The 18,365-nt window shown below is 38.6% G+C and overlaps 1 protein-coding gene across 7 annotated transcripts in view; it reads right to left on the bottom strand.

Annotated features, from left to right (window-relative positions):
* Nucleotides 1-3,527: 3,527 nt before the first annotated feature.
* CERS5 (ceramide synthase 5) overlaps nucleotides 3,528-18,365 on the bottom strand; it is a 30,162-nt gene continuing 15,324 nt past the window's right edge. For 6 of the 7 annotated variants that reach the window (XM_079139806.1, XM_079139809.1, XM_079139811.1 and 3 more), the window contains 9 exons: nucleotides 14,693-14,798; nucleotides 13,987-14,117; nucleotides 13,236-13,293; nucleotides 11,056-11,106; nucleotides 10,288-10,380; nucleotides 7,537-7,665; nucleotides 7,328-7,434; nucleotides 6,204-6,360; nucleotides 3,528-4,423 (listed from right to left, as the gene is read on the bottom strand). In XM_079139806.1, the coding sequence (XP_078995932.1) occupies nucleotides 4,274-4,423; nucleotides 6,204-6,360; nucleotides 7,328-7,434; nucleotides 7,537-7,665; nucleotides 10,288-10,380; nucleotides 11,056-11,106; nucleotides 13,236-13,293; nucleotides 13,987-14,117; nucleotides 14,693-14,798 (982 nt within the window). In that variant the 3' untranslated portion in view covers nucleotides 3,528-4,273. Of the gene's footprint in view, nucleotides 4,424-5,163; nucleotides 5,273-6,203; nucleotides 6,361-7,327; nucleotides 7,435-7,536; nucleotides 7,666-10,287; nucleotides 10,381-11,055; nucleotides 11,107-13,235; nucleotides 13,294-13,986; nucleotides 14,118-14,692; nucleotides 14,799-18,365 lie in introns of all 7 variants that reach the window. The other variant, XM_079139807.1, reaches the window with a different exon arrangement.

Raw genomic sequence — 18,365 nt, forward strand, 5'->3', positions numbered from 1 at the left:
TGCCCTCATGATCTCAGAAAAAGGGTATCCCAGTATTTATTTTTTTATAGTTCTAATTTTTTTCAGTGCTAAAGATTGAACCTAGGGCCTTGTGTATGCTAAGCTTGCACTCTAGCACTGAGGTATACCTCCAGCTGTTTGGACAGTGACTACTCCTGGACCAATAACTGTCCAAGGAATGGGATACTGTGGTCAGCATGGCCATACGTGTACCTACCTCTGTGTTAGGAGGACAGAGGCCATTGTTTGACAGCCCTAATAAAACTGTATCAAGTGAAAGAGGGATAATTCCCAAAAAGAAAGGCTGTCAGGCAGCATACATAGTAAATATCCCATTGGGTGCAGAATAAGTTTAAGTTTTTTTTTTTTTTTGTTTTTTTTTTTGCGGTGCTGGGGATCGAACCCAGGGCCATGTGCATGCAAGGTAAGCACTCTACCGACTGAGCTATCTCCCCAGCCCAAGTTTAAGTTTTAAACTATGCTACTGCACAGGGAATCTATTTGTAAGTCTTCTGGAAATGTAAAGAGGATTTGAAAGAAAATGCATTGCATTCATGTAAAACCTCAATGTGAAGAGAGATTCCTGCCATCATTCCATTTAGAGTTTTGTTTTGTTACCTTGGGTTGAACCCAGGGTCATTTAACCACTGAGCTACATCTCTAGTCCATTTTTTTATTTTGAGTCAGGGTCTCGCTAAGTTGCTCAGGCCTTTCTAAATTGCTGAGGCTGGCTTTGAACTTTTGATCCTCCTGCCTCAGCCTCCCTAGCTGCCAGGATTACAGGTGTGTGCCAAAATGCCCAACTATAAACCTCTTTCTTGGTTAAAACAAAATACACTAGCTTTGGTAGCTAGGGATGTAGCTTAGTGATAGAGCACTTGCCCAGCATGTGAGGCCCTGAGTTCAATCCCAGCACCACAATAAATCCCCACCCCCACCCCAAAGCCTTCTATATCCTTGGCCACTTTACTCTCCATCTTCTTGGTGTATTAAGTGAGCACTCTGCTGCCTCTTCTGCTTTCTCATTTTCTGTACGTGAAGTAGGGTCTCCATTCTCCCAGTTCCCCAGTGCCACTTTGAAGTAGTGACTAGTGACTTCCTTACCCAAGTAGGAAAATGAGTCCTTTTAAAAAAATTGTGGTGCTGAGGATTGAACCCAGGGCCTTGCACATTCTAGGCAAGCAATCTATCACTGTTACATTCCCCAACCCTAAAATGTGTCTTTTTTTTTTTTTTGGGGGGGGGAGGTGGCCACCGGGGATTGAAGTCAGGCAATTCAACCACTGAGCCACATCCCCACCCCTATTCTGTATTTTATTTAGACATGGGGTCTCACTGTGTTGTTTTGCTCCTTGCTTTTGCAGAGGCTGGCTTTGAATTCACTATCCTCCTGCCTCAGCTTCCTGAGCCACTGGGGTTATAGGAATGCACCACCATACCAGGTTCTTTTTTGGTACCAGGGATTGAATCCAGGAGTGCTTAACACTGAGCCACATCCCCAGCCCTTTTGTGGTGCTGAAGGGTCTCATTAAGTTGCTTAGGGCCTCACTAAATTGTTGAGGTTGGCCTTGAACTTGCAATCCTGTCTCCGCCCTCCGAGTCACTGGGGTTATTGGTGTGTGCCACCACATCTGGCTTTATGATAGTTTTGTACCAATAACATTATTCTTGCTCTCTATTCAAATCCTTGTAGCACTCTAGATTTCACTGCTAATCCAACTGTATGCACACAGTTCCTTCTCAAAACAAGATCGAATCCCTGTAATTAATCCTCATTTCAATGCATTCATCTGAGGCAAACTATTATTAGCCTATGCCTATGGGCTAAATGTTTCTTCAACATCTCTTCTAATTATGAAGTCTTGGGTAGTAGTAGTATAGTGGTTAATACAGAGCATGATAGATAGTATAGTGGTTAAAAATACAAATAGGCAAGGCATGGTGGTCCATACCTGTAATCCCAGCTGAGGCAGGAGGATCATAAGTTCTAGGGTTAGCCCGGGCAACCTGACCCTGTCTCAAAATAAAAATGAAAAGGGCTAGGGATGTGACTCTGGTTAAGCACTCCTGAGGGTGGTACCAAAAAAAAAAAAAAAAAAAGGTTGGAGATGTAGCTCAGGGCACTTCTGGGTTCAATCCCTAGTACCACCAAAAGAAAAAAAAAAAGAATACAGACAATGGGTTGGACTCCTTACTAGCTAATTGACTTCTAGTAGGTTAACCTCTTTTTGCCTCATCTTTGTCACATGTGAGTATTTAATAATAGTTCCTGGCATATAAGAGCTGTGTTGGCTACCATTAAAAAAAATATTATGTCACTTGGTTGCATCTTTTGTCAGATTAACTGGACCAAGCAACTCAGACTGTATTAACAAAGCAATTGTTCAAATTCCAGAAGGCAAAAATACATATCTAAGGCAAAAATACATATCTGACTTTTAAAAGCATTTTCATTCATATTTCACACTAACTAGTCTATTCAACAATATGGCAAGTTGAGGAACTAAACATAGGACCTTTTAGTTTTTCTGATTAGCTCTAGCCACGTGACTACTTAGAACTTCATGTTCCCCTTAATAATGCATAGTAAGTCTTTTTAAAATCCAGTCATTCAGTAAGGTTAATAGTGTTAATATCCTTAATAATGTTAATGAACAATAACCTATTTCTTTCAATTTTCATCCATCATCCTGACATGAAGCTCTCCATGTCTTAATGTACAAAAAAGCATCTAGAAATATTTTATAATCTTAATATTCACTAAAAATTATCCTGGGAGATAAATACTACATTTGGTAATTTTGCCAAAGCCTCCACTAGATAAATATCTGGATTAGGATGGCTGCTTCTCCATGGGCTACAAGAGAAAACAGAACTAAATTAGAAAACATCTACTCAGACTCATTTATAACAACCTTAAAATGTAACTGGTAGTTTCTGTGGTTAATAAAACAAGAAACATAAATATCTAACTAAAGTTGTCTTAGCTTTGGGACTGAAGGTGTGGCTCAGTCACAGAGCACTTTCCTAGCATGTGCAAGAACCTGAGTTTAATCTCCAGCACCACAAAATAAATAAGCACAGGAAAAAAAGTGTTCTAGCTCTAACCAAAGCCTTTGTTTTCAATATACATGCTCCCACTTCAGCACTGGAGACTGAACTCAGAGGTACTTTACCACTGAGCTACATCCCCATCCCACTTTATTTATTTTGAGACAAATCTAGCCTTGAACTTTTGACCTTCCTGCCTGTCTCCCAAATTGCTGGGATGACAGGTGTGTGCCACAGTGCCCAACTAGTGTATACATGCTTTTATCTCCTCAGCATTGTTCTCATGATCCATCAAATATATTAACTTTTTTAAAAAACGAAGCACTAAAATGAAGGTACATTTGACTTTTCCCAGCATGTACAGAAAGGAAAATTTTGGTGTTCAGTTTCTCTTAACTCAGACCTAAAGATATTATTAATTAGATTATGAATTGAAATTAGTGACAAGAGTCACTAAAAAAGTTGAGACAGTAGAGGAGGCCTGAAGCACTTTAATCACAGACAATCACAGACAAGTAAACAATAGTATAAAACTGTTAACAGCACACCCAGTGGCTGTTGTCTTCCTCCAGCCCTCTGCTCACCCTCTCTCACCCCACTCCCTGTGTACCATTGAGTAAAGAGCAGGGATTCAGCAGTTGTTTGTCCCTGTCATCAGGTGGTAGAAAGGGGATCTAGCTAGGGGCCACAGCAATCCTGGCCCATCCAATCAAAGTTTTCTTTTCTATACAACTTCATCATATGAAATATTTCTGCTCCAAATGAGGAACAGTGCAGAAACTTGGAGCTGAATGAGGCTGCTTCATTCAGATGGTCTAGGAATTTGGAATCTCAAAAACCTTGGTCCAAAGTGGAGGAGACGGTCCAGAGATAGCATAATTCAAGATGCAGCCAAATCTGGATTGAGGTGAGTTCAAAAGGGACCAGGCAAGTCTGAGGGGACCCAGTCCAGAACTGTGCCCCAGGAGAGAAAACTCATGCATATGCACAAATGCACATGCACAAACACACACAGAGCAAATAACATTACTAAAAGGACCTGGAGGCTATTAAATACAAAATGGCAGAGTTTCTTTTAAAGTGAAAAATTTGCTTCTTTGATTCTCCTCAGTGGCTGGCAGTCCCTTTAGTCACAGGAGTGTAGATGTAGGGAGGCCGAAGAGGAGTAGGTTGCCAGTGGTCCTATAAGTCCATGTGTACTGAAGTTCCCATGCCAACCATCTTATTCTCCAGCCCAGTAGCTTCCTCCCACGTGACCATTCACGTAGTTGGCACCATTGCTGGAACTGCTGCCAGAGAGGCTTTTTGTGCAGGTGTTCTCATCTTCTTCCTCTGAGCTGCTCTCCACATCACTGCGATCATCCTTGGATACCTGCATTGAATGAGACCAAAGTCAAGAAAGTGAGGCCAGAACATTTCTTAAGAGAATCATAGGAATAAACTCAGAGCCCATGCTGGCACACTATTCCCAATCTGGTCTACTCTCTGGTGACAATTGACTCAAAGTATTATCTGCACCCTGGTTACGAATATACTTTGCCTGCTTTCTGGTCTTCTCCTTTTACCTCTGATTGTGTAATTTATAGACTATAAGCTGCTCTGGTAGAAAGGTATATGCTTTAGGACCAGTTTAAAAGAACTGACACCATACACTAAGTCCTAGTTTAGGCTTGAGGGAAACTCAAGTCACTTATTCCTCTTCTACTTGGAAGAACAAAAGAGACTGAGTGTGGTGGCACACACTAAAAATCCCAGCAATTCAGGAGGCTGAAGCAAACAGATTCCAAGTCCAAGGCCAGCTTCAGCAACTTAGCAAGACTGTTTCAAAATAAAAAAGACTGGGGATGTAGCTCGGTGGTAGAATACTTGGGTTCAATCCTCAGTACTGGGGAGAATATAAAAGAAAGAAGAAAAAAATCTGAACCCAGATGACTAATTGATTACCTGATATTTAGAAAACTTCCACAAGAGGGCAGAATGTCTCTAGAATCGAGGTAAAGAGAGAGTATGCTCTAAGACAAGCACATGGGAACAGAAAGGACAGCAAGAAGGAAAAGAAATATACTGAGACAGACATGCTTCCCTGAATACTAAAAGCATAGATACACTTACATGCAAGAGATGAAACTGTCCAATTCCCACCAGGCATAGAAAAAAGGAAGGAGGTGAGAAAAGAGTGGAGAGTACAGAGTCTGGGTCTAATCCTTCTTTGGCAGGTCACCTGGTCAGGAAAGAAAGGCAAGGGAGAAAAGAGATGTTTTGCTAGCTATAGCAAGATGCATAGGCACACTGAGCAAGTTCTAAAACTAATCATAGCCTTAAAGTACAAAGACACAAGAGAGCATACCTAAGTTATATTCCATTTGACTGTCCCAGAATCAACACCTCCTCTAGCAGAGCCCCTCCCACCTGGGATTCTGTATTACTGAAGGCTCTTCACAATCTGACTACTTAAGCACTTAACAAAATTCATTAAATGGCACCTTACAGGGCTAGGGGTATAGCTTAGTGGTATAGTGCTTACCTAAAATGTACAAGGCCCTGGGTTTGATGCACAGCACCAAAAACAAACAAAATCTTTCTGGCACTTGGCATAATCTGAATGGGTACTAGAAGCACTAAATGTCCATTCATTTAAGACCCTTGCCCCACAGAATGGTGGGGTGACACAGAAACTTCCTTAATTCCTCATATAAACCACATCTTGAATATTGTCAAAGCATTATCTGGGGTGCTTCTGAACTCCCACACCATACCAAGGTAGTCCAACAATCTGCTTTTACATAGTTTATAACTTGTGATGCTGTTTGTGATTTCCTTTAAAAAAAAAAAAAAAGGCTCCCATGATAAAACCAAAAATAGGCAATAGGTAGGTAAGGGATAGGAAATGGTTGAGGCTACCTCAAAACTCTTAATCCTATTTGTCATTTAACAGTCATTCCTAAGGGACAGGAAGAAGGTATTAGATCCTTCTTCCTGCATCTAAGTCACATCTTAAAAGGCTAAACACTCATAGTCAAGGAAAAAACTTTGAAACCCTTAAGTTTTTTTGCTTAGCCTGGTTTGTAACTGGGGTTCATAAGGCTGAATGGAAAGAGAAGGTCTAATGAGTAATACCCATCTTCCTAAAGAAAGAAGCCATCCTTCCTTACCTTTCCTCTGATCAAGGCTTTGAAAGCAATTCGTGCAATTAGGTAGGACCAGATGACATGCAGAACCTGTAGGATCAGGAGAAGGCCATTGAAGAGCCACCAGGAAGGATAGGGCCCAATCATTTCCCAACTCTCAAAGAGGGTTGTGTTCAGAATCCTAGAAAAGGGAGACCAACAGTTAAGATTCTAGAGTCAAAGCCAGGTAGACAAGGATGAAGCTGAGTTCCCTGGTAGAGCCCCATATTTCTTTTTCAGGCCTTGTATTAGTTGAAACTCCAAAGATATTCAACCATAGTAAGAAAAGAATAAAGAAACAGGGGTCATGAGACATAAACCTCAGGAACTGATGGAATATGTTACACTATTAATTATTTAAAATATGCACAGTTTCACAAAATTGGGACAGTAGTCAGACTATCATCTTAGGAATTATTTAGATCCTCAGGCACAGAGTACAGACCAAGCAAACTCTTCAACTCAGTCACTGACTGTGCACCACAGGGTAGTAAGTATAGAAGTGAAATAGGGCTGTGTGTGGTGGTGCATGCCTGTAATCCTAGCGGCTCGGGAGGCTAAGGCAGGAGGATCACAAGTTCAAAGCCAGACTCAGCAACTTAGCAAGAACTTGTCTCAAAATAACAAACAAACAAAGGATTGGGGATATAGCTCAGCAGTTAAAGACCCCTAGGTTTAATCCCCAGTACATCCTCCATCCCCAAAATAAAGAAGTGAAGTGGGTGTATATGCACACGTGCGTATGTTGATCAGTATGTGGAAAAGGGTGTAGAGTAGGAACATAAACAAGAGCCTAAAATTTCTGTAATCAGTGCAAAAGAAGGCAAAGGAATTATTTAAGCAAAAGATGAACATTATAATATGGAAATGAGTAAGGAAAGCCAAAGTCAAATGACTTGTACACTCTGAGTCTAGATAACCTCACTAGAAATATTGTGTAAGGCAGCTGAGGTTCTGTGAGGGACCATAAATGATTATTAGCTTAGAGGTCAAGGAAAAGGCAGGGTGATAGGGTTCATAATGTTCTATTGGTAAGGATAGAATATAAAAACTGAATTAGCAAAAAGGTATCATTAGCTACATACCTACCACCACTCCATTGCACTTACCAAAATGGATAGATTCCTAAACGAGTTACCATAAAAACAGCACTGAAGATCACAAAAAGGGTGTCACAGAGTCGCTGATACTTGGCATAATTGGCCAGCTTGGCAGCCTGGAAAATGGAAGTTAATAATTGAGTTGGGAAAAGAAGTTGTCACATAAAAAGAAGGAAAGACAAAGAAGAAAGATGAAAAAAGAGCGATTGGACTCTTACTTCCAGCAAGAAGTCTGAGGCATCATGTAGACACAGGACCAGAGTTCCCACCCGAACCATGTTGTTGATATAGGAGAAGGTGATAAGCCCGATGGTGGCCAAATGATGCACAAACATGATCAGGAAGTCCTAGCAAGGAAATAAAAGATGCAGGTAAAGGCAAGGCTGTAGAAATACTACCAACTCCATGCCCTGCATTATTCTCTGAGGATCTTAGCCCATTGCTTAAATGTTCCATGCTGCTTAGACTTTACTTAGGGAATTGCCTAGCATTTTACCCCAACATTCCCTGTATCAGTAACTGATCAGTCGTCATTAATACAGCTTGAAGCACAGGAAAAAGCATGGGTGATGACACTTGGGAGTAATTTCCCAAGAGGCAATGGGACATTCAAAGCCTTAGATATTCCTAAAATTTTTCTGCCATAATGAAAGACATTTCAAACAAAGGACCTAGCAGAAAGGAAAGATTTGTGGAGAGGCAAAGCTAAGCTCTTCCAAAAAGTTTCAGAGAAATACTTTTTATCTGAGCAAGCCATCTTACTACAAGCACTTCCTGCTTTCAGATTTAAGGCTTTAATTTCCTCTTGTATTCAAATGCCAAGGTTATACCTGGAGAAATCTTTAAATACTTAAGTTATCAGACATATCTAATAAATACTTCTTAGCCCAGTGATGGGGAGAGGGTGGGAGAAGGCAGGTGAATTTGGAAACAAGGATGAAATCTGTGCTCTCTACAAAGATACAATGGTATTAATGAGGTTCTAGTTCTCGAGCTGAGTAATGGGTTCACAAGTAGTCTATTTTGTTTTAAAACATGTATTTTGCTGGGCATGGTTGCACACACCTGTAATCCCAGTGGCTTGGGAGGCTGAGGCAGGAGGACTGTAAGTTCAAGGCTAGCTTCAGCAACTTAGCAAGGCCCTAAGCAACTTAGAGAGACCCTGTTTCAAAAAAAAAAAAAAAAAAAAAAAAAAAGGCTAGGGATGTGACTCAGTGATAAAGCACCCCCTGGGTTCAATCTTGGGTATGGTAGATAGATAGATAGATAGACAGATAGATAGATTAATCTATCAAACTTATATTTCAAGCTTCTGTGTTAGACAATACTAACAATCCAGATTAGTTCAATCTAGCCCCATAAAAGTATAGAAACCTGATACTCAATTCCAATGCCTTTCATTTTCCTAGGTCCACTTATTAAAATTTTAATAAGTGACACAAAAAATTTGAAATACATACAAGTTTTAAAACAGATCATATACTTGTGAGCCATCACCCAATTCAAGAGCTAGAACTTCATTAATATTAATGTATCTGTGAGAATAGCACAGATTCTTCATTGAAGTTTGAAATTCTATCCCCCAACCCCATCCTCAGGTGACTAAACCCAAGGGTGCTTTACCACTGAATATATCCTTTTTTTTTTTGGCTTCATGATATAGCTGGTACATTGCTTATATTTATTTATTTATTTATTTATTTATTTTTATTGTAAACAAATGGGATACATGTTGTTTCTCTGCTTGTACATGACATAAAGGCATACCATTTGTGTAATCATAAATTTACATAGAGTAATGTTGTTTGATTCATTCTGTTATTATTTCCCTTCCCCCCACCCCTCCCACCCCTTTACCCTCTATACAGTACTTCCTTCCTCCATACTTGCCCCCCTCCCTAACCCTAACTCTAACCCTAACACTAACCCTTCCCTCCCCCCCATTATGTGTCATCCTCCACTTATTAGCGATATCATTCGTCCTTTGGCTTTTTGAGATTGGCTTATCTCACTTAGCATGATATTCTCCAATTTCATCCATTTGCCTGCAAATGCCATAATTTTATCATTCTTTATGGCTGAGTAATATTCCATTGAATATATCCTTGATCCTTTTAATTTTATTCTGAGACAGTGTCTTTTTAGGTTTCCAAGGCTTGCTTTGAATTTGTGAGTCTTTTTTTGTGTGAGGGTACTACCAGGGATTGAACCCAGGGGTGCTTAACCACTGGGCCACATTCCTAGCCCCCAACCCTCCCCATTTTTTTTTTTTTTTTTTTTTTTTTTTTTGAGACAGGGTCTTGCTAAGTTGCTTAGAGCCCCACTAAATTGCTAAGGATGGTCTTGAACTTGTGATACTCCTGCGTCAGACTACCAAACCACTGGGATTACAGACATGCATCACCATGCCCAGCACGTCTCTTTACTCAACTTTCCAAGTAGCTGGGATTATAGGTGTGTGCCACCATGTTCAGCTGTCAAATCACTTTTCTGAATCTTTGTTTCCTAAACAATAGCAGGACAAAGAGTAAACTAAATCATGTAAAACCCATTCCAGTTTTATTCTTTGATTAAGTGCAGTAACCAAAAAGGGAGAACAGAGAGACTGTGTGACAAGTGTCTCTAATGCCAAAAAACCCAGGTCCAACATTTTTGGAATTGAGCCTTTTTATGAATCAGGCCTTCATATCTCCAAGTTCTAACTAATTTCCTGAGTTTCAGACATGTAAGAATGTGGAAGAATAAGAGTATGCTCCTTAGTCAGTTAACTATTCTCATCCTGGGCTGCCCTGAATGTCTTCAATATATCTCATCATTAAGTCTCATTTCTGGGAATATTATAAAAAGCTAACACTCCCATCACACCTACTTTCACCCTTTTTTGTGGTACCAGTCAGGGAACAAGAGAAGCTATCACAATGGCAGTAATGATAGCTGCTAAAAAGGAGTTGAGGGAACCAAGTTCTCACCTTTCTTTTGATGTCTGTAAATTGAGAAAACATAAGAGACCAATAGAAGGCCAATTCCATGATGTAATAGTAGTAAAGCTCTCTTGTGAGAGGCTGGAAGAGAGAAAGTAGTAGTTAGAATACCAGCTAGTCAAAGGTACATTCCATCTCTTTAACTTTCTCTATCTTGGAGGATCAATACCCCAAATTACTTGACATCTTTTTTCTTATTGAAGAAAGATCTGCAATAGCTCAAAGCCTTTGGTTGTGTAAAGACCTGAACCTCTTCCTTCTGCCCCTCCACATATACATCTTTAGCTATTATCTTTTAGAGATGAGACAAAGTTAACACATACTATAACACAATCAAATGACTATGCCTAGAATTCTGGGTAATTACTGTTTTTTCACAAGATTAAACATACTCAGATCTTTCCTTCTTCCACCCCTGACACTTTTATAGTACAGATTAAAACCAACATGCTCTTAAGGATATTCCAAGTTGCCTGAAGCTGAAAGCACCTCATTAAGTACCAGTGCACCTGCTTTTCCTTCCAGTCCAACTTGGGTAAATTTAATGTGGAAACTGGAATAAAGAGCTCACTAGATTTCACTGCTACCATGGTGCCCCTCAAATGGACAACCTGAATATATGACTCAAAGGGACTCAGTATCTACTCAATCAAGAACATCAAGGAAATGTGCCACCTGTCCTAGGAATGACAATGCACTCTTACCCACCCTGCCTTACACACATCAATGCTCATCTTGAAACGGCTCAGACCCTACCTGATATGGATAGCTATGCCAGCACTGTCGGGTGTCCCAGAACCAAGGTGACTAAGAAAAAACAGATAATCCAGGTTAGTGTTCAGAGGATTCTCACCCAGCTTGTTTCAAGGTCTACCCTATATAATCCCTTTTTCTGTGGGCTAGGGGCAAAAGACAGATTTTAGGAATCCTTAAAAGGACCAATAAGTGGCTAGATTTTTCTTCTACAAGAAAGTATTATAAATAGAAAAATTAGGCTTTGTGATGGTAATAACTGCAGGAAGAGCTCTAGGACAGCTTTAGGAAATATTGCCACCTGGGATATAGGAAAGAGGGAGTCAGGAAGATAATAATTCCATTGAATAACCAAGAGAGATCTACATGCTAGGTTCAAAAGTCAAAAGTAATCATCTCTGATGAAGTTACAATTACATACATTAAAGAGTTTGTCCATTTCATCTATGCTGTTGAAGTTATTACCATAAAATTATTTATAACACTATCTCATTATCCTTTCAATAATGTCTATAGAGCTCAGCTCAGTGGTAGAGTGCTTGCCTAGCATGTGTGAGGCTAGGTTCGATCCTCAGCACCGCGTACAAATAAATAAATAAATAAAATAAAGGTATTGTGTCCATCTAAAACTAAAAAAATTTTTTAAAAAGTCTATAGGCCCTGTAGTAACAACCCCACTCCATATTGATAATTTCTATTTTCTCTTTCTTCCTTTAGAAGTTTATCAATTTTATTCATTGTTTGTTTAATGACTATTTCATTTCTTTTGTTTTTCTATTCTTCTTGTGCCAGGGATCAAACCCAGAGTCTTGTACAAGCCAGGCAAATGCTCTATCTCTAAGGTATACCTCCAGTCTATACTTTTTATTATCTCCTTCCTTTAACTTTGTTCTTTCTGTAGATTCTAAGTAGAAAATCAGCTCATTAACTTTAAAACTTTTGTCTTCTCAAATATATACATTTAAAGCTATAAATATCAAAGAATGCATGAGATGTATCCCACAAATTCTGGTATGTTGGTATGTTCAGTGCAATTCATTTATGAGTATTTTCTTCTTCCCTCCCTTCCTCACTTCTTTCTTTCTTTTAACTGGTGACTGAATTCAGGGTTTTATACATGCCAGGCGAGTACTCTACCACTGAGTTACATTCCCAGTTCTATCTTTCTATCTATCTATCTATCTATCTATCTATCTATCTATCTATCTATCTATCTATCTATCTATCTAGACAGGGTTTTGCTAAATTGCCTAGGCTAGCCTTGAGCATGTAATCCTCCTGCCTCAGCCTCCTGAGTAAATGGTGTGTGCCTTGTGCATGGCTCAAAATATTGTCTAACTTTCCTTGTGATTTCTTATTGGCTCCATGGGTTATTAAAGAGTTATTTAACTTTCAAATATTTTCAATGTATCACATTGTAATTTATTTCTAATTTAATTCTGCTATGATCAGAGAACATATTCTGTAAGACCAAATTTTGAAATTCACTGAGACTTATTTTATGGCGCAGAATCTATCATCTTAGCAGTTTCATGTGTACTTGAAAATTACACGATTCTTCAGTTGCTGATGTAGTGTTCCATAACTATCAATAAGGTGAAAGTTGTTGATCATATTTTTCATATCTTTTACATGCTTAGTGACTTTTTTGTCTAATGATTTAGTCAATTACTGAAATCTCCAACTATGACTGTGTTTGTCTACTACCTCCCTTTGGTTCTGCCATTTTTGCTTCATCTGTTTTGAAGACTCATCTGAAGAAAAATACTGTAGCACAAGGGAAAAAACATGTAATCAGGAATCAAAAAGCTTGAAATTCCTTTGATAATTAACTAGAAAGCAGGAAAAATGTCTATCTCATCAGTTTTAAAGAATTACTGATTGCCTTCCTCAGAAGAGGATTATTGTCAGCAGCCTTGCAAAAACAATTCTTATCTATTTATTACTATTATTAGTAGTATTATTTAGGGGAGAAATAGTAAGTCCTGATATTAGAGAAAGGGAAACCCAGACAGAAGGCAATTTATTAGTATAAATTTATTTATTAGCATATAAACTGGGACTATGGGCATCACAGATATAAACTAAGGGAAAAATAAAGGACTAAAGATATTTAGCTCTTATCTCCAGAGATCTAAGCATGATTAGAACCCAATCAAAGACCAGAGAAAGTTTAGACTCACCGACCAGAGAAATCTAATTCCATAGCAGAATACACACAAATAAAAAGTGAATCTCCACCTGGGTGGGCAAAGAGTAGAGGTTAGACAAATGTCTATTCAAAACAAAGTCTTTGAAGCTAGGGAAATCAAAATAACATATCTGGGGATAAGACAATTACTGGTGAGAAGTAGGATATGTTTCCAAAATAGGAACAAGTACTCTTTACCTAGAAAGCCAAAGACAGTCCTCTTCCAGTCTTTGTTTAAAAATTTTCACAAGTACATAATGACTGCAATCAACTTTTCTTGCATATTTTTTTCCCTCAAGATAGTGCCACTTTTTTTCATTGTATGACAGTGACTAATACACTGCTGTTTTTAGAAACATCCAGTGAACTCAAGTATAATCTTTTTCAAAAAAGGGATACTTCTCATGAAAATGTCAATTTAGAGAAAACTGGTACCATCTTTATCAAGGTATACAGGGGTGTGCATATACCTACCTACATAAGTGCAGTTATAGGAATTAACTCCTACTCTATTTGGAAAAGAACAAACAACAACAACAAAAAAAACACACCTAGCTTAGTGACAAAAAACTAAGGGTGACCAGTTTTCCAGTTCCTTTCTTTCCTATTTATAATAGATTAAATAGCCTTCCACATCCATCAACTGTTATCCTGATAATAGAAATAATTTTCCAAAAAGAAAACCTCAGACCATTTGTATCCCCATCCTCCTTCTCATTTCCTACCTCCCTCTGCACACCTACATGCTCTCACAGAATTTAGTGAGCGTTGGAGGTTTGTCCTGATTCCTCCGACGGCGAAACCAATATTGGATTTTTCGGACATCCCAGTCCAGTTGCTTTGACAGGCCCTCCAGCCTTTTCTCGTCAGGATACTGTAGATGTATGATCAGAGTCAGAATACTCCTTTCTCCTCAAACCCCTCATTAAATCCCTTTGACTAGCTGAGTGGCATAGGGATGATACACAGTGGCTGGTAGTCTTTCTAGGTTTCACCCCAAAATAATTTTTTAGTAAAAAATTCTATCTCACACATCAAGGACCTTTATTGCTCACCCATATATATGTTATATATCTGTTTGGTTTTCTAACTCAGGCTGAGTAAAAGAGGGCATTAAAAACCCAAACTACAAAGTTGATTAGAACTGTTCCCACCTTGATTATGCTACTAGGCAATGCCAAAAACTGAAGCAAGGAAAACAAAAATAAGAACAGTGTATCTAGGATAAGAGGGGTGGAGGTGACTGCTAGGTCTAAAACACAAAGATGTGTAAACTGGACCTTTGTAAGGACCCTAAATGAAAGGTATTTACCCAAAGGGCTGAAGTTATTCTTACAGGTATACAGACTATTCGGAAGTGAAAAATCATCCCATCCTATTCTTATCCTCTCTTACATGTTTTCTAGACCAACACTTCATGTGAATTTTCCTGTTTCTTGGCTTACTTACCTTGGTAATAGAAAGGAACACTTCTTCAAGGATGGCATTGGATTGGGCCAGACGAGGAATACTGTCCTCAATGCCAACATGGAGAGCACAGGGTTTGGCAATAAACCTGTAATGGAGAAAATCCAAAGATCAATTCTAAATATGGTTAGCTAAGCATGAAGATGCTGATTAGTAGATAAATCATAGGAAAAAGGGGAAACACATGAGGCTGGGAGCCAGAACATTTTTATTTGGTCCTGGATTCTGCCACTGACTCACTTGAAAAGAGACCTATTTAAGAAATGCTGGGACATATAACCCTCTTTTCATTTTTTCTCTGATTCTCTTATCACATCTTGAGCTTTAGAGTCAGGCATACCTGGACCATATCACTACCACTTATTACATATATGAATGTGGGAAAGTTATTTAATCTCTGCAAGCCTCAGTTTTTTTCTCTATAACATCAACATCCTTGCAACTCAATACATTGTCTACAGACCAACAACCATTATCGGCATTTTCCTGGAAGCTTTTTAAAAATGAAGAATGCTATCCCAGACTCTGAATTTTATCAAAACCTCCAAGGGATTCATATGCCCATTAAAATTTGAGAAGCACTGCTCTATTTCACAAGAACTTAAAAGTGTTCAATGAGATAATGTACATGAACAACTTACAACTTGGCACAAGGGAAGTGTTTAATAAATGGTAATTTTCCTTAGATCAAGAAAGGCTGGGGTTGTAGCTCAGTGGTAGAGTGCTTGCCGAGCATGTGTGAAGACTGGGTTTGATCCTCAGCACCACATATAAATAAATAAAAATAAAGATTCATACACACACACACACACACACACACACACACACAAAAGAAGGGCTGGGGTGAAGCTCAGGGGTTGAGTGTGTGCTTCACATGTTGAGGCCTAGCATGGGATGGCAGAGGTTTTCTTGTTGTTTTGTTGTTTTATTGTTGTTTTTGTCTTTTTATTTTTTGGTTCTAGGGATTGAATCCAAAGTCTCACACATACTAAGCAGGTTATGCCACAGTCTTAGTTCTATTAGAAAACAGAACTGAGACTGAGCTATTCCTAAATAGAGATATCCTGAGTCATGGTCATCTTCCAGCCTAATCAAAAGGTTATGGAAATACTTAAAACTTTCAGGAGTCCTGAAAAAAGAAATCAGGAAGATAAGAAGGGTGAGAAGGAAATTACCCCTTAATATTTGATTCTTATCCCAGATCTACCACTAATAAATCATATAAATTGGGTTACATCATTTAATCTACTGGATCTAAACCAGGCACTATAATCCCAACTACTTGGGAGACTGCAGATAGGTCAAAAGTTTGAAGTCATCCTGGGTAACTTAGCAAGACCTTGTTTCTCAAAATTTTAGAAAAAGGCTCGGGTGCACCTCAGAAACAGAATGCCCCTGGGTTCAATCCCTAGTAATACAAAACATGAAACAAAACAAAAAGCTTCTTGGGTCTGTTTCATCTTTAGAAAGAAGGGTTAACAGATGATTTCTAAGATTTTTTTTCCTACATGTAAGATTCTATGATGTTATCATTCAGTTGCAATTAATTTCTAACTTTGAGACCTTTGAAAATGAGGAACTGTTTCTTTGTTCTTCAAGAAAGGTCTCACACTTCCCCACATCAGGGGTTTTTGTGTATCAGCTCTCAGAAAAGCTCTATATAGCCTGAGTATATATCAAAACCAGTTTTAAATGGAGACTGTACAAGCAGAGATACAGCTACAACTGAATAAATGAAAAACTGTGGATGCTATAGCTAAAAAAAAAAAAAAAAGTTTTAGCTCTCTTAGCATTTTAGCAAATTCCATAATGAAAATATGACTGGGAGGTATAAGATGGGGTGCCCTTGAACTATTTTTTTTTTTGAACTGCATTTGAAACCAGAATTTATTATCCTAAAGGGAGGAATTTTTGAGAATAAGGAACTTTATTATCTACCTCTTATTACCAATATTTTTAAGTCTTTGGGAAACATTTATTCAAAGCACAAAATTAGCCATATCTGTAACCAGTTCTCTTTTTCACAGGTGGCAAAAAAAATTCCATTCAAAGGGCAAAGTTAGTAGTTCCTTAATTTATATTTGCTGATATATACTATTCTGTGCACCAATTATTTTTAATCCACCACTTATGTTTAAACTTCTTGTACAGATAGATAATAGTCTTTTGTATTTACCAAGGTTCTGTGCTCAGCAGTTGCTCAGTAACTATGAAGTGACAGGTCTAGAGAAACCCACTCTTTTTTTTTTTTTTTGGGTGCTGGGGATCAAACCCAGGGACTGAGCTATATCCCCAGCCCCGAGAAACCCACTCTTAATCAACTGAAGCTTAGTTTGCATCCAGAATTAACCAGCATTCAGAAGAGTAACTAAGGCAGTCCTTTTTTTGTTGTTGAATTGGTTGCTATATTACAGATACAAAGAACTATATCAACTGTCTCTTCCCATTGACAAAACTGTAGGAAGATCCAGATGCAGAAAACAGCCTTTTCAATTCCTAATCTTAACCCCAGCCTGGGCCTCTTCTTCAAGCCAGAGGCAATCAGGTGATTAAAGTTTAGAATCTTACTCCAATTAGAATGGCTATTATCAAGAACACAAACAATAATAGATGGTGTGGATGTGGGGAAAAAGGCATACTTTTACATTGCTGGTAGAGTTGCAAATTGATGCAGCCACTCTGGAAAGCAGTATGGAGATTCCTCAGAAAACTTGGAATGGACCCATCTTTTGAACCAGTTATCCCACTCCTCAGTTTATACCCAAAGAACTTAAAATCAGCATACTACAGTGATGCAGCCACATCAATGTTTATAGCAGCTCAATTCACAATAGCTAGATTGTGGAACCAACTTAGATGCCCTTCTATTGATGAAAGGATAAAGAAACTGTGGTATATATACACAATGGAATATTATTCAGTCATAAAGAAGAATAACATTATGGCATTTGCAGATAAATGCATGGAATTAGAGAATATCATGCTAAGTAAAATAAGCCAATCCTAAAAAACCAAAGGCTGAGTATTTTCCCTGATAAATGGATGAAGATACATAATGGGGGTGGGAGCATGGGGGTGAGAGAAGAATGGAGAAACTTTAGATTACATAGCGGGAAATGAGAGGGGGAGGGGGCAGGGGTACGAAAGATGGTGGCATGAGACAGACATTGTTACCCTATGTACACGTATGATTACATGAATGGTATGAATCTACATGGTGCACAACCATAGAAACGAAAAGTTGTACCCCATTTGTATACAATGAATCAAAATACAGTCTGTAAAAATAAATAAAATTTAAAAAAAATAGTTTAGAACTTAAGAGTTAGACAGATATACCAGCTGAAAGATCTTGGGAAAATCACATTCCTAGGCAATGGGGATAACATCTCACAGTGTTATTTATTTTTGTACCACTGACAACAGAACCTACGGACACTCTACCACCAAGCTACATCCCCAGTCATTTTATTTTTTATTGAGACAGGGCCTTGCTCGTTACCCAGACTAGGTAACTTGAACTTGTGAGCCTCCTGCCTCAACCTCCCAAGCAGTTGGATTTAAAGGCATGCACCACTGCCTCATGCCATCACAGGGTTACTTTAAAAACGAAATGACAGTGATGTATGTCTAGCCCAGTACTTGATACTTAGTA

Source organism: Sciurus vulgaris (genome assembly GCF_902686455.1).
Source record: "Sciurus vulgaris genome assembly, chromosome: 5".
NCBI classification, from domain to species: Eukaryota; Metazoa; Chordata; class Mammalia; order Rodentia; family Sciuridae; genus Sciurus; species Sciurus vulgaris.